This window comes from Solanum pennellii, chromosome 6, assembly GCF_001406875.1.
Source record: "Solanum pennellii chromosome 6, SPENNV200".
NCBI classification, from domain to species: domain Eukaryota; kingdom Viridiplantae; phylum Streptophyta; class Magnoliopsida; order Solanales; family Solanaceae; genus Solanum; species Solanum pennellii.
Window position 1 is genome coordinate 44,583,653 of NC_028642.1, and position 15,823 is coordinate 44,599,475.

Sequence of the window (15,823 nt, forward strand, 5' to 3'; positions counted from 1 at the left end):
TAGGCCAGATATTTCAGTTACTTCAGATAGACATGCCTCAATTATTAATGTATCATTATCAGATTAATTGTTGCATTCTCAGTTTGCATGTTCAGTTTTGAGATATCCAGTATTTACAGAAATTCAGTCATAATATGTTAATCACTTAATGCATTGGGAGTAGCATATATCGAGTTGGACTAGGGTTCAGCGTACCCAAATAATCCTAGAACTACTAGCCAAGTAGGTTGTAAATCCCCTCTGTGGGTATCAGTTTAGTGATCACGCCAGCATACCTTTATAGCTCTGGCATGGTATATTGGGTCCTCTCGACGGGGCGTATACATCGGACTCTACATTTAGCTCATGTGATTTTATTATCGGTTATTAGTAGCTCCCACAATTCAGTCATGCTCTATTGCATTGACCATATTTACAGTTCAATTAGTATTCAGTCTCAGCATGTTATAAATTTGGTCATTACATCCAGTTAGCTCAGAATTCAGTATATCATGTTCAGAATATTATACTTGCTTTTGTGCTTGTTCAGTTATGTTTTAATTCAGCTTTATTTTATCCTACATGCTCATTACCTTCCAAGTACGGACACATATGTGTGCTACATCTTCTCGTGATGTAGGTTCAGGTTCTAAGCATCCAGATCATGCTTAGATCGATTCTCGATCTCCAATTCAGCAGAATCAGTGGTGAGTCCTCATTCTCCGAGGACAAAGTCATGAGTCTATTTTCAGTATTTTTAGTCATTTAGTTTTAGTTTTTGCTAGACTTAGCTAGGGCTTGTCAAAACATTTCTAGTCAGTTAGAGGCTATTTTCAAACATAGTTAGTTCTAGCTTAGTATTGAGTTAATAACTTCTTTGTATTAGACTCATCACTTTTCAAATATCTCAGTTATAGTATATGAATATTCCCCATCTTTTCATTTTAATTATGGTTTAGCTTTCGCATTAGTTTATTATCTTTAGTATGCTCATTCATGATCATGCCAGCAGGGTTAGTTTGGGATCACTTGTGGTCCTAAGTCCCGTGTCCGCGTCTCGGGGATAGCTCGGGGCATGCATGATCTTTACAGATAACTTAGTATCTCATTCCACGTTCATGTGAATTATTCAAACTCTTGTTTACTTTTAGACATATTATGCACTGCTACCACATTAACTTTAGGAAATGAAGCGATTTCAATGGGGCATGTTTCATGACTAATTTCATCCAATATATATTATTTTACCTTAGTCATTATTATATCACCAATATAGTGCATTGAGACTCAAACACAATGTATTATCTATATAAAGGCTTGTTACGTTATTTATAAATTGATGGGACTTAAATTTAACATTTTTCATCATGGTGCACCTAGACAGAATTTTGATATCTTACCCTCCTGGTACGATAAAACTTGAATCCATGGTCTTAGCCTTTTGGTGTGATTAGACATGAATCTATTATCTTACCCTTTTGGTTTAGGTCATAAATCGATGGGACTTGAACCCAAAATTTTATCATGGTAGTGCATCAAGGCTCTAATTCATGTGTGCAAAACTGAGATTGTTGATTTATTGTAATCAACATTATTAGTATTAATAGTTATAGCTAAAAAGAATGCATACCTTCTATTCAAATACCTACAAATAATTGGTGATTTTCTGTTAATGTATAGCATAGCAAAGCTAACGATTTCACAAAGTCCTTGCAAACATAACAATTTGTACCAGCAAGTGTTTCCACTAAATGCATGTTGTTAAAATATTGAGTCTACAGATATAAATTTGTGGAATTTCTTAACTTCCACTTTCTTCAAGTGTTGTGAGAAGTGAGGTGGAGGGGTGGGGATGGGAGTCAAAATCTTTGGAACCTCCTTTTCCTTCCCCTAATTAACTAACACTAGTCTTCTTTTTTTACATCAATTGGAGACTTTTAGCTATCTATTGTTTCTCATCAACCTCTTCTCTTTCTTTAGTTGTTATACTCAACACTAAAATCTGCACAACCTCTCCATTTTCATCAACAACTGTTTTGGGATGCACATCAACTTAATTTTTACTTCTATAGTGACTATCATGCAATGATTGTCGTTTTCTACAGCATCACTACATAAACTACAAGCCTTTCCTTGATTAGAGATGCAGAAAGTCGTTGATCCCAGCATCTGTGCCATCATATCCTCTAATTTAGAGTCACTTGACTTCTGTTGCTCTCTTCCCTTTGGAGTCACATTCATCATGTCTCAATATTTTACCCTGTGAGGTCCTGATTACACTTTTCATCTCTTCACTGCTTCGAATAAGTTACAACAAACAGTTGTATTCACCTTAGTAACTTTTGGTTCAGCATCACAACTGCAAGTGTGTGTCATAAGAGATCCCCCATCTGTTGTATTAGCTACTGACTTTGTTGTAGAGTTTAACAACCTTTAAAATCAACACCAAATTAAACTTTCTTTCTAGTAGAATGGGCTCATACTCTCTTTCAATCGCCAAAGCTAAAAACAAAGACAAGAAAATAAATATATTATGATCCATGAGGCTCAAGCATTGCTCTAGTTTGGGTAGAAATTTTAAATATGGATTCAGAAATAGGTATAACCCAATTTTGAAAGAAAAATCTAAATTTGACCTTACAGACTACGCTGGATTTGCTGTTAACTTTTTTAGACAGTTATTAATATGTTAATGTAAGTCATCATTTAACATTATAGAGTGTGTTTTTGCATTGATTGGACTCATTTGACGTTCAAAACCGGTAGAGCTTTCGAAAGACTTAAAAGCTTGGCTCAAGAGTATGCTCTTAATAAGCAATTTGATATGGATTAAGGTAAGGGGCATCATATACATGAGGTTATTTGGGAAGTTATTTCTCAAATTTAACCAATCTTATTTTCTATCTTCAATCTTCCCATATTTTTCTCCCATAGTATTTTATTGTTTTTTGTTTAACTAACCTTATTTCCATCAGTCTGTATGAACTCTATCTGATGGTACATATATATCTTACAACTTTGCATGTGGTTGTAACTTGTATATAGTTTATAAACTTTGCTATACTTCACATAGATGAAACTAGCAAAGCTCCCTTTTCAAGATCTACAAAGTTATTTAAACTCGAAATGCATGAGAAGCTTCACAGAACTGTACTTCTCTCCTTTCCGATCATAGAGTGGGACTGCTCGGATACCTTGTCGCAGCTCTGCCACAGGTAGACATGTTTGGCCAGCAAACTCATCCTTGTCAGACAAATTATAATCAAGAACTTTGATACGAAGTAGAGCTAACTCAGGAACTGTTAGTGGAAACTCGAACTGCTCATTCCAGCTTGGTATCCAATTGTCGTCTATCGTCTCTGTTCTCTTCTTTACTTCATCAGCAGGAACTCCAGCAATTCCTAGCTGCACATAGTTTTACGTATTTTATTCATTTACCTTTGCAAGAATACGACAAAGAGTATTGAAAGATAACGATAGATGGTAAGTATTATTCATCTACCTTTGCATAGAAATCTGGAGGTGAGTACGTGTCAAAGTCTGTCCGATCGAAGTCTCTGTCCCACCCATCACCCATATATACGGTCACCTGCTTAATGCAGTAAGAGTTGGATCGGTTTCCAGAACAATGGAACCTAAGTTACAATTATGACATCCTACTACGTCGAGGATATTACCATCCCTCATTTACCTTTAGTGTAGTTTTGACAGGCAAATTTGCTGTAGGATCGAAGACCTCGTTGTCGGGACCAGCTTTCAATAGTATATCAGGTTTCTTAACATATCCACAGCCACCATTAGCCCTGAACATACCATGCATCAACCAAAGTGATCTTCCATAACCCTGTCGTAGGACACTTACTTAGCACCTATTTCCTTGGAACTTTGATAATTGATTACTAACAGGATGCAAATGAATAATACCCGTCAGGTTAAATACATGTTTTAGAGACTAGAGTAAAGCAATTCAAAGGAACGTTACTGAAGAGGTGCAGTCTAATTTGAAGTTTATTCCCATTCCCAACAATAGTAAAAGAAACTATCAACCAAGAATCAAATGTTTTCAATTCCAAATTTATAGCATTTAGCTTGGCTCTGGTGATTAAATCAAACAAAACCATTCACACGGAAATCTATTTCATATGAAGCTTAGCTTCTAGTACACAAGTAATAAATGGGTCACATACTAATGGGTGTTGCTCCTCTCCAATTCTCAAGAAATGGGGACATGCTAATTCTTTCACTAAATTTCACCACTCACAATTCCTTTGATATGTGGTTAGGATTCAAAGGAACCAACTATTATTCAAAACATTGTACTTTTAAAGAAATCCTCAAGTATTAGCTTTTGCGTACAACAGTAAGTTGTTATGTTAAAACATGCAGAACAAAGAAGAATAACAATAAAGTCTATTTCTCCCTCCCTCCGAAAGTTCTAGACAATTTAGTTTTTGAGAGATAGATTCTCGGTCTTAAATCTGTAACACAAATTAACCATATCTGCTACTCACTCTGTATCAATTCATGATCAAGTGGCATAATTTGATAGTGTCATAACATTTGGGTCACAATAAGACTTCTGAAATTTGTGGTTTTGAATATATCATAATATTTGTATGATTATAAAAGTGTCACTAAGGTGAAATTGAAAGTTCAAGTTATATTTTTTATAAATGTAGATGTTGTCATTCTTTTAGGAACAGACTAGAAAAAAATGTTGACACTAAAAAAGAAAGTGCATCATATAAATGGGACAGAAGGACTATGATATTACTATCGCCTATGCTATTTACACAAGACAAAAGGTTGGTTATATAAAAGATAATAGGGATCTTCAAAAGGGTACAAGGCATGTTTGAAATATTATATTCATGTAAAAAATATCAGCAACGAAGAACTAAGAAGAGGATTGCTGAAATGACACAAAAAATTATTCTCTAATTAACCTCATGATTACACAATTTTACTTTTCTTTGTACCACACGGAGAAAGAAGCCTAACCTGCATATTAAATGCTACCATTTGAGCTCCGTGCGTCCAACCAACAAAAGGATCATAATTGGACGAGTCAACTCGAATGCCCTTTGGGTATATTCTCAGCAAGTTATGCTGAGTGAACCTACAACAACCATCATGGGGATATAGACAATCAATTAATATGTCCTCTTGGGATATGCACAATATGAGTAAATTGCTTAGACAGTTATTAAAATGTTATCTTTGGAGATGGTCGATTCCTAGTCCGAGGCTTGATCTTGTCACTAGTTAAAATGTTGTCCTCAACTTGATAAGTAAGTTAGATTAGCCCCTTTCTTGACTTGGTAAGTTTCCTTTTCCAACCTATCCGTTAATGTACTCACATTTCTTGAAATCGCTTAACATCTTAAAACCTACTTATTCACAATTATTTTTTTGTTAGTGGGTAAAAATCACTAGTTGGGGAATGGACTGGTTGTCTCCTTATATAGACTTGGCAATCCTCCCCTCATGACCTAGCTTCGGAAGTTGAGTTAAGCTCAGATGTCATATCTTTACGTGGTATTAGAGCCAGGTCCATCCTCGTTTGGGCTCCCGGTCCACGCTCCAGTCGGGTTTGGGCGTGAAGGGGGGGTGTTAGAAGTGGGTAAAAGTCTCACATTGGTTGGGAAATGGACAGGCGGTCTCCTTACATGAACTTGGCAATCCTCCCCTCATGAGCTAGCTTTTGGGGTTGAGTTAGGGTCAGGTGTCATATCTTTAATTTCGTTTATTGAACTTGTTTGTGAGAGCTCGTTCACATTGCCAATCCCAAGTCTGGCTAAAGGAGGAGGGCGCTGCCGAGAGTCAATCACGAAAAACCTCTCTACCCCATACAGGTCGGGGTGACATTGTGCAGATCTTACCTTCCCCAGACCCCATATGAGATCACACCGGGTTTGTTGTTGTTCTTTTCTTTGCATATGCACAGTTGTAAGTTACATATACAAGGTATAAGAAAATTGTAGAAACCTTCATGTGCATAAACATGGAAACTTGTACACTGTATCAGACACAATAAGACAAGTCAATTCTGCTACAGCCAAATATTTTGAAGAGGCAGATATGTTAAACTCAAACATCTTAATATATTCATGGAAAAAAGAGAAAAAAGAATAGGAGCAAATGAAATGTAAAGTCAGTGTGTTATTCAACTTCCATTGAGATGTTCTAGCTATACATAACATGTAAAGACCAATCCACCAATACATAAATAACATCACAAACGACAGAGGAACTTTGTATTCAATTGATGGATGAATAAAGAGAAATACCTGATAATTTCTTTTGCATGAGTATCTACAGCTTTTTCAAGTTCTGGTTCACTGAGACTAAGCCGTCTTACTTTATTGAGGTCAACCCTCAACCAATCAGATAGTCCTCCTTTCCCCTTTCCAGCATGAATGGCAATTAGGCGCTTGTATTCTGAAGCCACCTTTTTCTCCGACTTTGAATCTTCTTCATCATCTTCACCTTCATCTTCATCTTCATCTTCTTCTTCATCAACGTCATCCTGCTGGAAAACATTGTGCGGTAGGTCAATCAAGGGATTTCATGAAGAAGTGGACACAATGAATAACTGGATTGAGAAACTAGTAATGCAATTTTCGCACCTCAGCTTCTTTCTTCGTGTCATCTTTTTCCTTAACTTCCTTGGATTTTAAGTATTCTTTTGGTGGCTTAGTTGATATCATCACACGCTTTCTCAGTGACTCCGGTGAAGGAAGCTCCTTCAAACTTTCTGAAGGAGAAAACAGCATCTCTCCAAATGTTTGAGTGATCATCTAGTATGTAGTTAGAAAAGCATTATTATGATCAAAACAGGCGGTAATCTTATCCAGAAAACAAACATATACACACCTCAGCTACTTTTTCCTGAAGATCTGGCGTGAGATGATCTTCAAGTGTTATTACAAGAGGATACTCTGATGCACAAAAGGCATGCTCCTTGATAGACCTCAAACATTTGATTAGCGTCACTGGAGCAGTCAGTGTCCTGTGTGAAAGAAACTTAACACTCAAAACTGCAATGAGAATGAAAAAGTACAAGCACTATAAAGGGAACTTAATCTGATTATTCACATGTTTAAAAACACCCAAAACCTCATTAAAATAACATTTAGTGTTAAATAAAGAAATATTTTAGCTAGTATTCTGCAGTTTTTAAATTCAACCTTGAGGAGAAAGGTATACTTCAAAGAAATTTGAAGCATTAAGATAAGTCAAGAACTATTACTTTCTGATATTTAATTTGAAAGGACTGTGATAGGTTTGAAATTTCAAATACTTGTGGTAAAATAAACCCGCTCCTGAATTCAGCAGTGATGACTGACCTAGCACTATAAAATTTTCCTTTGGGCTGTTTTCTCGAACTAGAAATGTTTATCCTTTAATAGAGAGAGTCATTTCTCTCTGAATGAAGGCAGCAAGCATTAGCCTCTACCAACTCAGAAAGGTATGTCTAAAAGATATGTCTTTTTCCTAAAAGAAGGTCAGCATAATTCCATCAGATCTCTATTACAATAAGGGAAAGCTCATGTTGGTCCTAAAATCATAAATTCACGTCTTAGGTTATTCCAGCTTGTTAGAAGGACTTTTAGTTTAATTATCTTGTAAGTCATAAAAGGAAAAAAATTGTCATTTTTCTAGTTCTTAGGAAACCTTAGATCCAGCATGTATTTTGAATGTTTTCCTTGACATTTGTGCTAACTGCTTTATATTAGAACTCTTATGGAGTAATAATCATGAAGACATTTTCAGGCTATTTCTTAGATGGGAAATGCATTCAGGATCATCCTGTAATCACTGCATTTGGATTGTGCAATGTGACAAAAATGAAATTGTTCTAGTAACACTTTGCTTCACCGCCAATCTACATCCCCGATCTCCTCTTGCCTGCTTGTTGACATAGTAGCCCCTTTTCGCCTTCCCAACTGTCTTATATGGGCAAGGATACAAGATGATGCCAAACATCGGCCATGCAAGCAGACATTAATAAACATATTTTTTCCCACATCAGATTGAATATGATCCCCACTAGATTGCTTTCACCTTTTAACTCAGATGTAAGCATGATATCAGCTTTTCCTTGTCATAATCTGTTCGTTGGGTAGCTCCATGGCCATTGCATCTCCAACTAATCTATTCAACAGTAATATCAACTACTGACTGCTGATTATCTGGTCACCACAAGCCCAGCAGGTTCAGTTTGGTTGATTGGCTTCATAAAACAACTGCAGGTCCCTTTTTCCTCAGACATGGCATGCTCTAAAATAGTGCCAACAAATGGTTTTTTAGGCACTATCAGTTAATTAGATGTGTAAACTGCCTCATCTAAAAGTTTAAACTATACTTGGAGAGAGAGACACTTCCATTTTAATTATATATTTCTTAAAACATCCCACCTGAAATTATTTCCTCAAACTTCATCTAATTATTTTGTGGTAAAATTTAGTACCATAGTAAATAACAATCTGGATATGTTGTGATGTGTGAAAAAGAAGCTCATTAACAAAAGCAACAAGACAGCTAAAGCACAACTGCATAAAACAACTAGAGTAACCTTTGAAAAGCTTTAGCACACTCATAATATGGATTTAGTAAGTAGAAGTTGTCCACTCACTTGTCAGCTATAGTCTTACACTCTTGGTCTTAATCAGTTGGTGTTGTTGGTTTAGTGCTTTGTATACATGTAGAAATGCATAGCATGTCTATAGAGTATGAGTGAAGATATGCACGTACATTATGTGCAAAAGCATAAGCTTATTTTCTGAGATTAAATTTTAAGTGCAAATGAAAGCAAAGGTGCTGCAAAATTTTAGAGTCTAGCTCAGTAAAAAATATAGAAAGCTAAGGGTGATAGAAATTAGAACATGACACACCTTCCATGTAGAACTTCTATATCATCTTTGTCTGAATTTGGCCAAATATCTAATTCAATTACTCTAACACTTCTCTGAAGAGCTTGTATTATGGGAACATCACTGCAATCACTACTCAGTTGATTCCCAGTTAAATATGAATTATGGCCTGTGTATATGTAGTAATGAGACAGAGGTGCAGTCATATCATGATGAATCTGGAATCCAAAGAAGAGTACATCATGAGTTTTATCCAAATAGAGTGGTGTTTCAACATCTAAAATAAAGTAATATACTCCCTCTGTTTAAAAAATATTGACTTATTTTTCTTTTTAGTCTGTTTAACAACGTTTTAAGTTCTACTTTTCAGATAGCATATTTAAGGCCATAAAATTAAATAACATTTTAATAAGTTTGACATAACTTCTAAATTTCGTGTCAAGTCAAATTATATCATATTTTGAGAAAGGTGTGTATGGTATGGAGGAAATGTCTTCCCTAATATAAATCATTTTTATATAGTAAGTGGGAAGGATTTGGTTGATCACAAAGTCAAACAATTTGTAAAGAAAGTCACTGTTGATGAAATTAAAATTAGTACCCCAAGTTTAGGATCGAGAGGAGGATTAACATCAGAAAAGAGAAACTTGAAGAAGCCATCGAGCTGGAGGCCTTTCTGCTTGGAGTCGCCGCCGTGATTATTGATAATGGCTTCTGCGTTCTCTAAGCTAACATTTTTCTCCTTCTGGATCTCAATTAAGAAACGATGAAGATTCTGGACGCTCATAACTCCGCTGTCGTCGGAATAACGTTTAAATAGGTTCTTAATGTCCGCCGGAGCTTCCGCGGCAGCCATGGTGAACTGCCGCCGGAAAAAAAATCCGACTTTGTACGTCTGTTTCGACATTGTTACCCCAACGGAAAACGATTTCGTTTTTACTCAGGCAGGATCCGATCGTCGTGTTAACAAACTTGCTTTTCGTTATGCGTTGAGTAGTACTCTTTTATATTACTAAAAGAAAAAATGTGTTGTTAAACAAAATGAATTGGGTTAAGTATAGGCTATAGGCAACCATTCAACATTTAACAAATAGTACAGAATTGTAATTTTTGCCATCTGTTTAATAAAATTTCAAAGGAGATTAATTGTGGTAGGGCCACAAGGCTAGTCTGCTGTTTTGGTCGGCTTATCCGATTTACTGATTGACACATTTTAAACATGAGTTTCTCTGCTTCTTCCTTTTTGGTCTAATGTAACGTGTGAAGAGGTTTTGACCAAATTAAGTCATTATATAAAGTTATTCATCAAAATAATATGTTTTTATAAAATTTTATAAAATTAGTATAAACGTATTCCATAGTCACGTTTTAGGATATATTTTATTTTTTAAAAGTTGATGGCGTCAGATTGATATATGTTACTCACAGTAATGTTTTACTCCTAAAACATTACTTATAGTAACGTTTTAGGAGTAAAACGTTACTGAAAATAACGTTTTAGGAGTAAAATGTTATTTACAATAACGTATATCAACCTAATGCTGTTAGTTTTTAAAAAATGAAATTTACCCTAAAACGTTACCGTGAAATACGTTTATACTAGTTTTGTAAAATTTTAGAAAAATATATTACTTTGATAAATTATTTTATATAATGGCTTAGTTTGGTTAAAAATTTAACGTGTGAAACTACATGCTTTGAAGTCGGTATATTATAAAATTAAAATATCATATGTAACCAACCTCGTTTGAATTTCATAACAAAGGTTAGAAGTAAATACATCAACTTGCTATACAAACAAATAAAATAAAGGCCTTGAAACAGACGGTTGAAGTTGTTCAACTATGTCTTTTTACATAAGAGAATATACTCTAATTACACTAAATATTTAACGTCTACAACTTTCATAATTTTGTTGCTCTAGTCAGGGGTGGATCCACATGTAAAGGTGGAGTGTACGTGCTGTTGTTAACTTCGGAAAAAATAATGTACATATTTATTTGAGAACGGATAGAAAAAGGAATATAATAAAAGTGTACCCATTATAAACATTCAATTGCTCTTGGTCTTTTGGTAGAAGTGAGGAAATACCTCCTTGCGTCAACAACTCTTTTTCATTGAAAATTTTATTTTCCTTCAAATTTTGAGGGGTTGCCCGACTAACATTTCCAGCTAATATGGAGTAGTAGACTGGAAGTTCACTGTGGGTTAAATTTAAAAAAAATTCCCAGTTTTTGTTGAACTTAATGAATGTCAAATGATTCATCTAAAATGAATGTCGATTTTTTCTTTAAGCTAATCTTTGTAATACTGGCAAGAATTAGTGTGAAATGATTTATCTGAAACATTTCATCCTCTGCAAAAGAATTTTCGCAAGTATTCTCATTGGTTTGAGAGTTTGTCTTCTTTCAATATTGAATATGCCAATGAATAGATCAAATCCTCTTTCTGCTCATAGTTGACTGCCTTTTGAGTTAAAAAATTAAAGTCGATAAACTTTTAAAAGAGTTCATAGTTGAATCATGAATGGCTTTTCATTAAAAAAAATAAAACAAAAATTTAGTGACTCTATAAAAAGATTGAATGACCATTTGAGATTATCTCGATTAAATCCGTCATTTTGGTACATGAATATTTATACAAATTGAAGCATGTGTATAATAAGAGAAAAATCCTAATAGGAAAGTAACTTTGGAGTTCAAAGAAATTGAAATCGCATGAGAAGTCTAACAGATTTCATCTTATGACCCTTCTTATCATACAGAGGGACTGATCGGATCCCTGTTCTTAACTCTGAGACAGGCAAACATGTTTGTCCACCAAAATCATCCTTCTCCGACATGTCATATTCTCGTACTTCAATTCGAAGCAAAGCCAGCTCTGGTACTGTCAATGGAAAATTAAACTCTTCATCCCATACGGGACACCAGTCATCCTCCAATATCCTTGTCTTTTTCTTACGACTATCTGCAGGAACTCCAACTAAATATAGCTGCGACATAAGGATCAATAGAGTTACAATAAGTTCCTGCAGCCTCTTGGAGTATAAAGCAGAACATCAATGACCATACAAATATGTAAAGTAAAAAGGCAAGGACACACCAAACAAGAAACATAACACCTTATGAGCTCAGGACAGGGTCAAAGCTGTGAATGTGTTAGTTCAGGTAAGCAAATGAGTCGTGGAAGAGGGAACAGTCACTGTCACTAACCTTTGTGTAGAAGTCTGGTGGTGAATAGGCATCAAAATGTGTATGGCTGAAATCCAAGCGCCACCCATCTCCCATATATACTCTAACCTGCAGAATTTTCTTTTTAAAAAAAAGAATTATACTTCTTAACCAATACCTTCATATTTAGTAACTTAAAATTTTGTAAGCTCTCCACATATAAACAGATTTTGCTTACCTGTAAAGTTTTCTTCACTGACAATTTTACTTTAGGATCAAATACCTCATTGTTTGGGCCTTTATCCATGAGAAATTGAGGTTTTTTCACATAGCCACAGCTTCCATTAGACCTAAACATCCCGTGCATCATCCAAAGTGACTTCCCATATCCCTATTTATACAGTTAGCAATTAGACAGCAGATATGGAACCAAATTGATTAGAACGATAAAATTGGGAGACAAAATAGTTGAATTATCTATTAAATCATACTCATTGCCAACACATTTAAGAAAGAGGAGTTTCTTAGGGACATAAAGAAATGCAGAAGCAATCGACAACAATGAGATGTAAGGCATGGATGCCCTTGAATGTTAAGTTAGTCAAGCAAGCTCAAGCTGCAGAGCTGATACAGTATCTGACATGCTAGTTTGCATTTTGATTGATATATATCAGCCTGTACAAGACCTTCCAACAAAGACTACACACTAATCATGATGTTAATGCACATAACTACGGATGCACCAGCATTCAGAAGTTCAAACTAACCTGCATGTTGAATGCTACCATCTGAGCTCCATGCATCCAGCCAGTCATAGGCTTGAAATTTGAGGAGGTCACTCTTGTTCCCTTGGGGTACACCCTTAGAATATTTTTCTGTGTGAACCTAGCAAATGAAAGAACGAAGAGGAAACTCAATCAAGAAGAGCTAGAGCATTCTCATCAATCATTCCATTTTATATGCACAAAATTGTGGAGTACCTAACCAAATCAGTTCCATAATATTCTGCAGCTCTTACAACTTCTTGTTCACTCAAACTAAGTCGACTGACTTTATTACTTTCCTCTCTTAGTGCACGTTTCAAACCATGTTTTGCCTTCCCAGCGTGAACTGCTATCAGACTCTTGTACTTAGGTGCTTCTGGTTGGGATGATTGCTGATCGTTGGAGGTGGAGGTATCACCGTCTTCATCCTCTTGATCACTGTCACTCTAGTGTCCAGATAAGAAAAACGGCACATAAAAGCAGATCAGCATCTCACAATAAGAAAATCAAGAGACCATTTAATGTCATTTTACCCTTTCATCAGTGTCATGATCCTCGGCACCAATTTCTGATTTCTCCTTCTTCAAAAGGTCCTCTCTAAATGAATCTTTTCCTACTGGAGATGTATCTCTCTGATTCTTTGACTCAAGGTACTCTTTGGGTGGTTTTGTAGAAAGAATAATGCGATTCTTAAGCTCTTCAGGTGAAGGAAATTCATCTAAGCATTCCGATTGAGGATAATATAACATTTCTCCAAAGATTTGGATAACCATCTAGAGATACAAAGGAGTTAAAACTACATTAAATAGGAACATGAAATATTTCTGGCAGTTATCCACAACAATATATGAATTCTCACCTCTGCAACTTTAGCTTGAAGATCTGGTGTCAGGTGGTCTTCCAATGTGATTATGACAGGATAAGGCGATTTAACAAAAGCGTGGTCTCTAATGGCCTTCAAGCATTTAAGAAGTGGCACTGGTGTAGTCAGGGTCCTGCAAATGATTAGAACTGGAATCATTCAACAAAGTTAATTAATCAACCAGTCAATCTTTAGGAACTTTAGGCATTGGACATCAGAGAGCATAAGAAATGCTTAGTTACTTTGAACAATACGTTCGATAACACAGATTTATTGAATAAGAAATACTACTTAAGATTGATAATCGAAGACTGAAGAGACGCTACTTCTTCCCGTTGTATTTAAGTTGCTATAATGTTAAACAGTGCTAGAATGTGGAGCATATTAATTGTACCTTCCATGAAGAACATGAATATTATCTTTCCCTGAGTTTGGCCATAAATCAAGTTCTATTCCGCGGACACCTCTTTCTAGAGCCTTAACTATAGGAATTTCACTACAATCGCTGCTGAGTTGATTTCCAGTTAGGTAGGAATTGTGACCTGTATAGATGAAATAATGTTGCAATGGAGCAGTCATGTCATGGTGCACCTGGAACGACGATGACGAACAAATTAAATAAATTAACCATTGAGAATGACATAGAACAATAAAAAAGAGGAAGAAGAACCTGAGATTTGATTGCTCCATTGAGATCATCCTGAAAAAGATAAAAAAAGAAATCATCGAGTTCAAGTGAATGGTTAAGGCGTCTGATGAGATGGTGCCTCCGGCTAGCAACATTCTGTATAATTTGCTCCGCATCCTTAATAGTGCATTCTTCTTCTCCTTGTACCTCCACCAGATACCGAAAAAGTTGATCCGCATTCATCTGGTTAGCTTTACCGGTGTACCGGAAAAACGCATTCCTCACATCCGGCGGTGGCTCCCTCTCCCTGATCTTAAATTTACGGTTGAAACACCCAAACATTCTGTAATAATTGTAACTACTCCCCATTTCTAGAGAGAGAAAAGTGTTAGGTTGATCTAAATCTAAAATGGTGAGATGAAATGAATGAGATTTATTGTTGAACAAGTCGTATACTGTTATGTTTAAATTAAATATTTCAATCATTTTCTGATTCTCACATCTTTCACTGCGTACCGTGAGAGTCGAATAATTCCCGCTCGTCTTTCTTTTTAATTAAAGCACTTTTCAGATGCTTATATAAAACGAATAAACAAAAATATTAGGTGATCAAATTTTGTATTCAACTAATGGAATCCTCCGCTTTCCTTTTTTCTTTTTCTTTTTCTTTTTTTAAGCTCTATTTGTTTTTATTTGTTGATGCTATTCCCTCTTGTGGCCTATTAAGAAAAGCATTCACGCATAAAATCTAATTATATTTTCACTATTATGTTTTGTGATAATTTTATAAATAATGTAATTTATCTCTTAAAAATATAAAATTTCATATAATGTATGAAAAAATCAGATAATTATCTTGAATATTAAACATTTAATTATTTTGAATAATAAAAAATATTGGAAAAATTCACCTAATACTCTCTACGTCCCAGTTTATGTGGCATCATTTGACCCGACACGGAGTTTAAGAAATAAATGAATACTTTGAATTGTATATCAAATTGTTCTTCAAAAGTGGACTCATTTTTCTCTCTCCTCATAAATTAGAGTATTATTTAAAATTAAGTGGGATTAGCAAGAGTAACACAGATATTGTAAATGTGACATCCTTTTTGGGACTGACAAAAAAAAATGGTGTCACATAAAATAGAACCGAGAAAGTAGTTAATATGAAATAGTGGAAATATATTATTTTATCACGGAACAAAAGTCAACATGTCTCTTTTGGCAAACACTTTGGTCATTTCTCCGTTAAATTTGTTTATATCTTATACTTTTCATTAGGGGTACAAAATCGAACCAAAAATCAAATTAAATTGTAAATTAAATTAAATCGGAAAAAAATTTGACTTGTGATTTGCTTTGGTATTGAAAAAGAACCCGACTATATTTGTATTTGTCACGACCCAAAACCGAGCCGCGACTGGCACCCACATTTACCCTCCTATGTGAGCGAACCAACCAATCTAAACCTTAACATTTCAATTTAATATCAACATAAAGCAATGCGGAAGACTTAAACTCATTAATAAAAGACAATTCAA

The 15,823-nt window shown here is 35.1% G+C and overlaps 2 protein-coding genes across 4 annotated transcripts; both read right to left on the reverse strand.

Annotated features, from left to right (window-relative positions):
• Positions 1-2,779: 2,779 nt before the first annotated feature.
• LOC114077587 (phosphoinositide phospholipase C 2-like) lies at positions 2,780-9,954 on the reverse strand. 2 transcript variants are annotated; one of them, XM_027917809.1, is made up of 9 exons: positions 9,457-9,954; positions 8,877-9,073; positions 6,856-6,991; positions 6,609-6,779; positions 6,270-6,511; positions 4,981-5,098; positions 3,671-3,823; positions 3,482-3,568; positions 2,780-3,384 (listed from the first exon to the last, which is right to left on the reverse strand). In XM_027917809.1, the coding sequence occupies exons 1-9, from the start codon at positions 9,760-9,762 to the stop codon at positions 3,091-3,093; spliced, it is 1,704 nt and encodes a 567-aa protein (XP_027773610.1). In that variant the 5' UTR covers positions 9,763-9,954; the 3' UTR covers positions 2,780-3,090. The 2 variants fall into 2 exon arrangements, with proteins under 2 accessions (XP_027773610.1, XP_027773611.1); XM_027917810.1 differs by having other exon boundaries at positions 6,270-6,508; positions 9,457-9,953.
• Positions 9,955-11,413: 1,459 nt separating this feature from the next.
• LOC107022350 (phosphoinositide phospholipase C 6-like) lies at positions 11,414-14,815 on the reverse strand. Of its 2 annotated transcripts, none has more exons than XM_027917807.1 (9): positions 14,322-14,815; positions 14,046-14,242; positions 13,649-13,784; positions 13,323-13,562; positions 13,006-13,235; positions 12,793-12,910; positions 12,264-12,416; positions 12,068-12,166; positions 11,414-11,847 (listed from the first exon to the last, which is right to left on the reverse strand). In XM_027917807.1, the coding sequence occupies exons 1-9, from the start codon at positions 14,763-14,765 to the stop codon at positions 11,554-11,556; spliced, it is 1,911 nt and encodes a 636-aa protein (XP_027773608.1). In that variant the 5' UTR covers positions 14,766-14,815; the 3' UTR covers positions 11,414-11,553. The 2 variants fall into 2 exon arrangements, with proteins under 2 accessions (XP_027773608.1, XP_027773609.1); XM_027917808.1 differs by having other exon boundaries at positions 11,490-11,847; positions 12,068-12,154.
• Between the last annotated feature and the right edge of the window lie 1,008 nt (positions 14,816-15,823).

Coding starts and splice junctions, on each gene's coding strand:
- LOC114077587 (XM_027917809.1), bottom strand. CDS start 9,762: ATGTCGAAACAGACGTACAAAGTCGGATTTTTTTTCCGGCGGCAGTTC. Junction 9,074..9,456: donor CTCTCGATCCTAAACTTGGG/GTACTAATTTTA, acceptor TTTGGATTCCAG/ATTCATCATGATATGACTGC. Junction 6,512..6,608: donor ACACGAAGAAAGAAGCTGAG/GTGCGAAAATTG, acceptor AATGTTTTCCAG/CAGGATGACGTTGATGAAGA.
- LOC107022350 (XM_027917807.1), bottom strand. CDS start 14,765: ATGATTGAAATATTTAATTTAAACATAACAGTATACGACTTGTTCAAC. Junction 13,785..14,045: donor ATTCATGTTCTTCATGGAAG/GTACAATTAATA, acceptor AATCATTTGCAG/GACCCTGACTACACCAGTGC. Junction 12,167..12,263: donor CAGTGAAGAAAACTTTACAG/GTAAGCAAAATC, acceptor TTTTTTAAAAAG/AAAATTCTGCAGGTTAGAGT.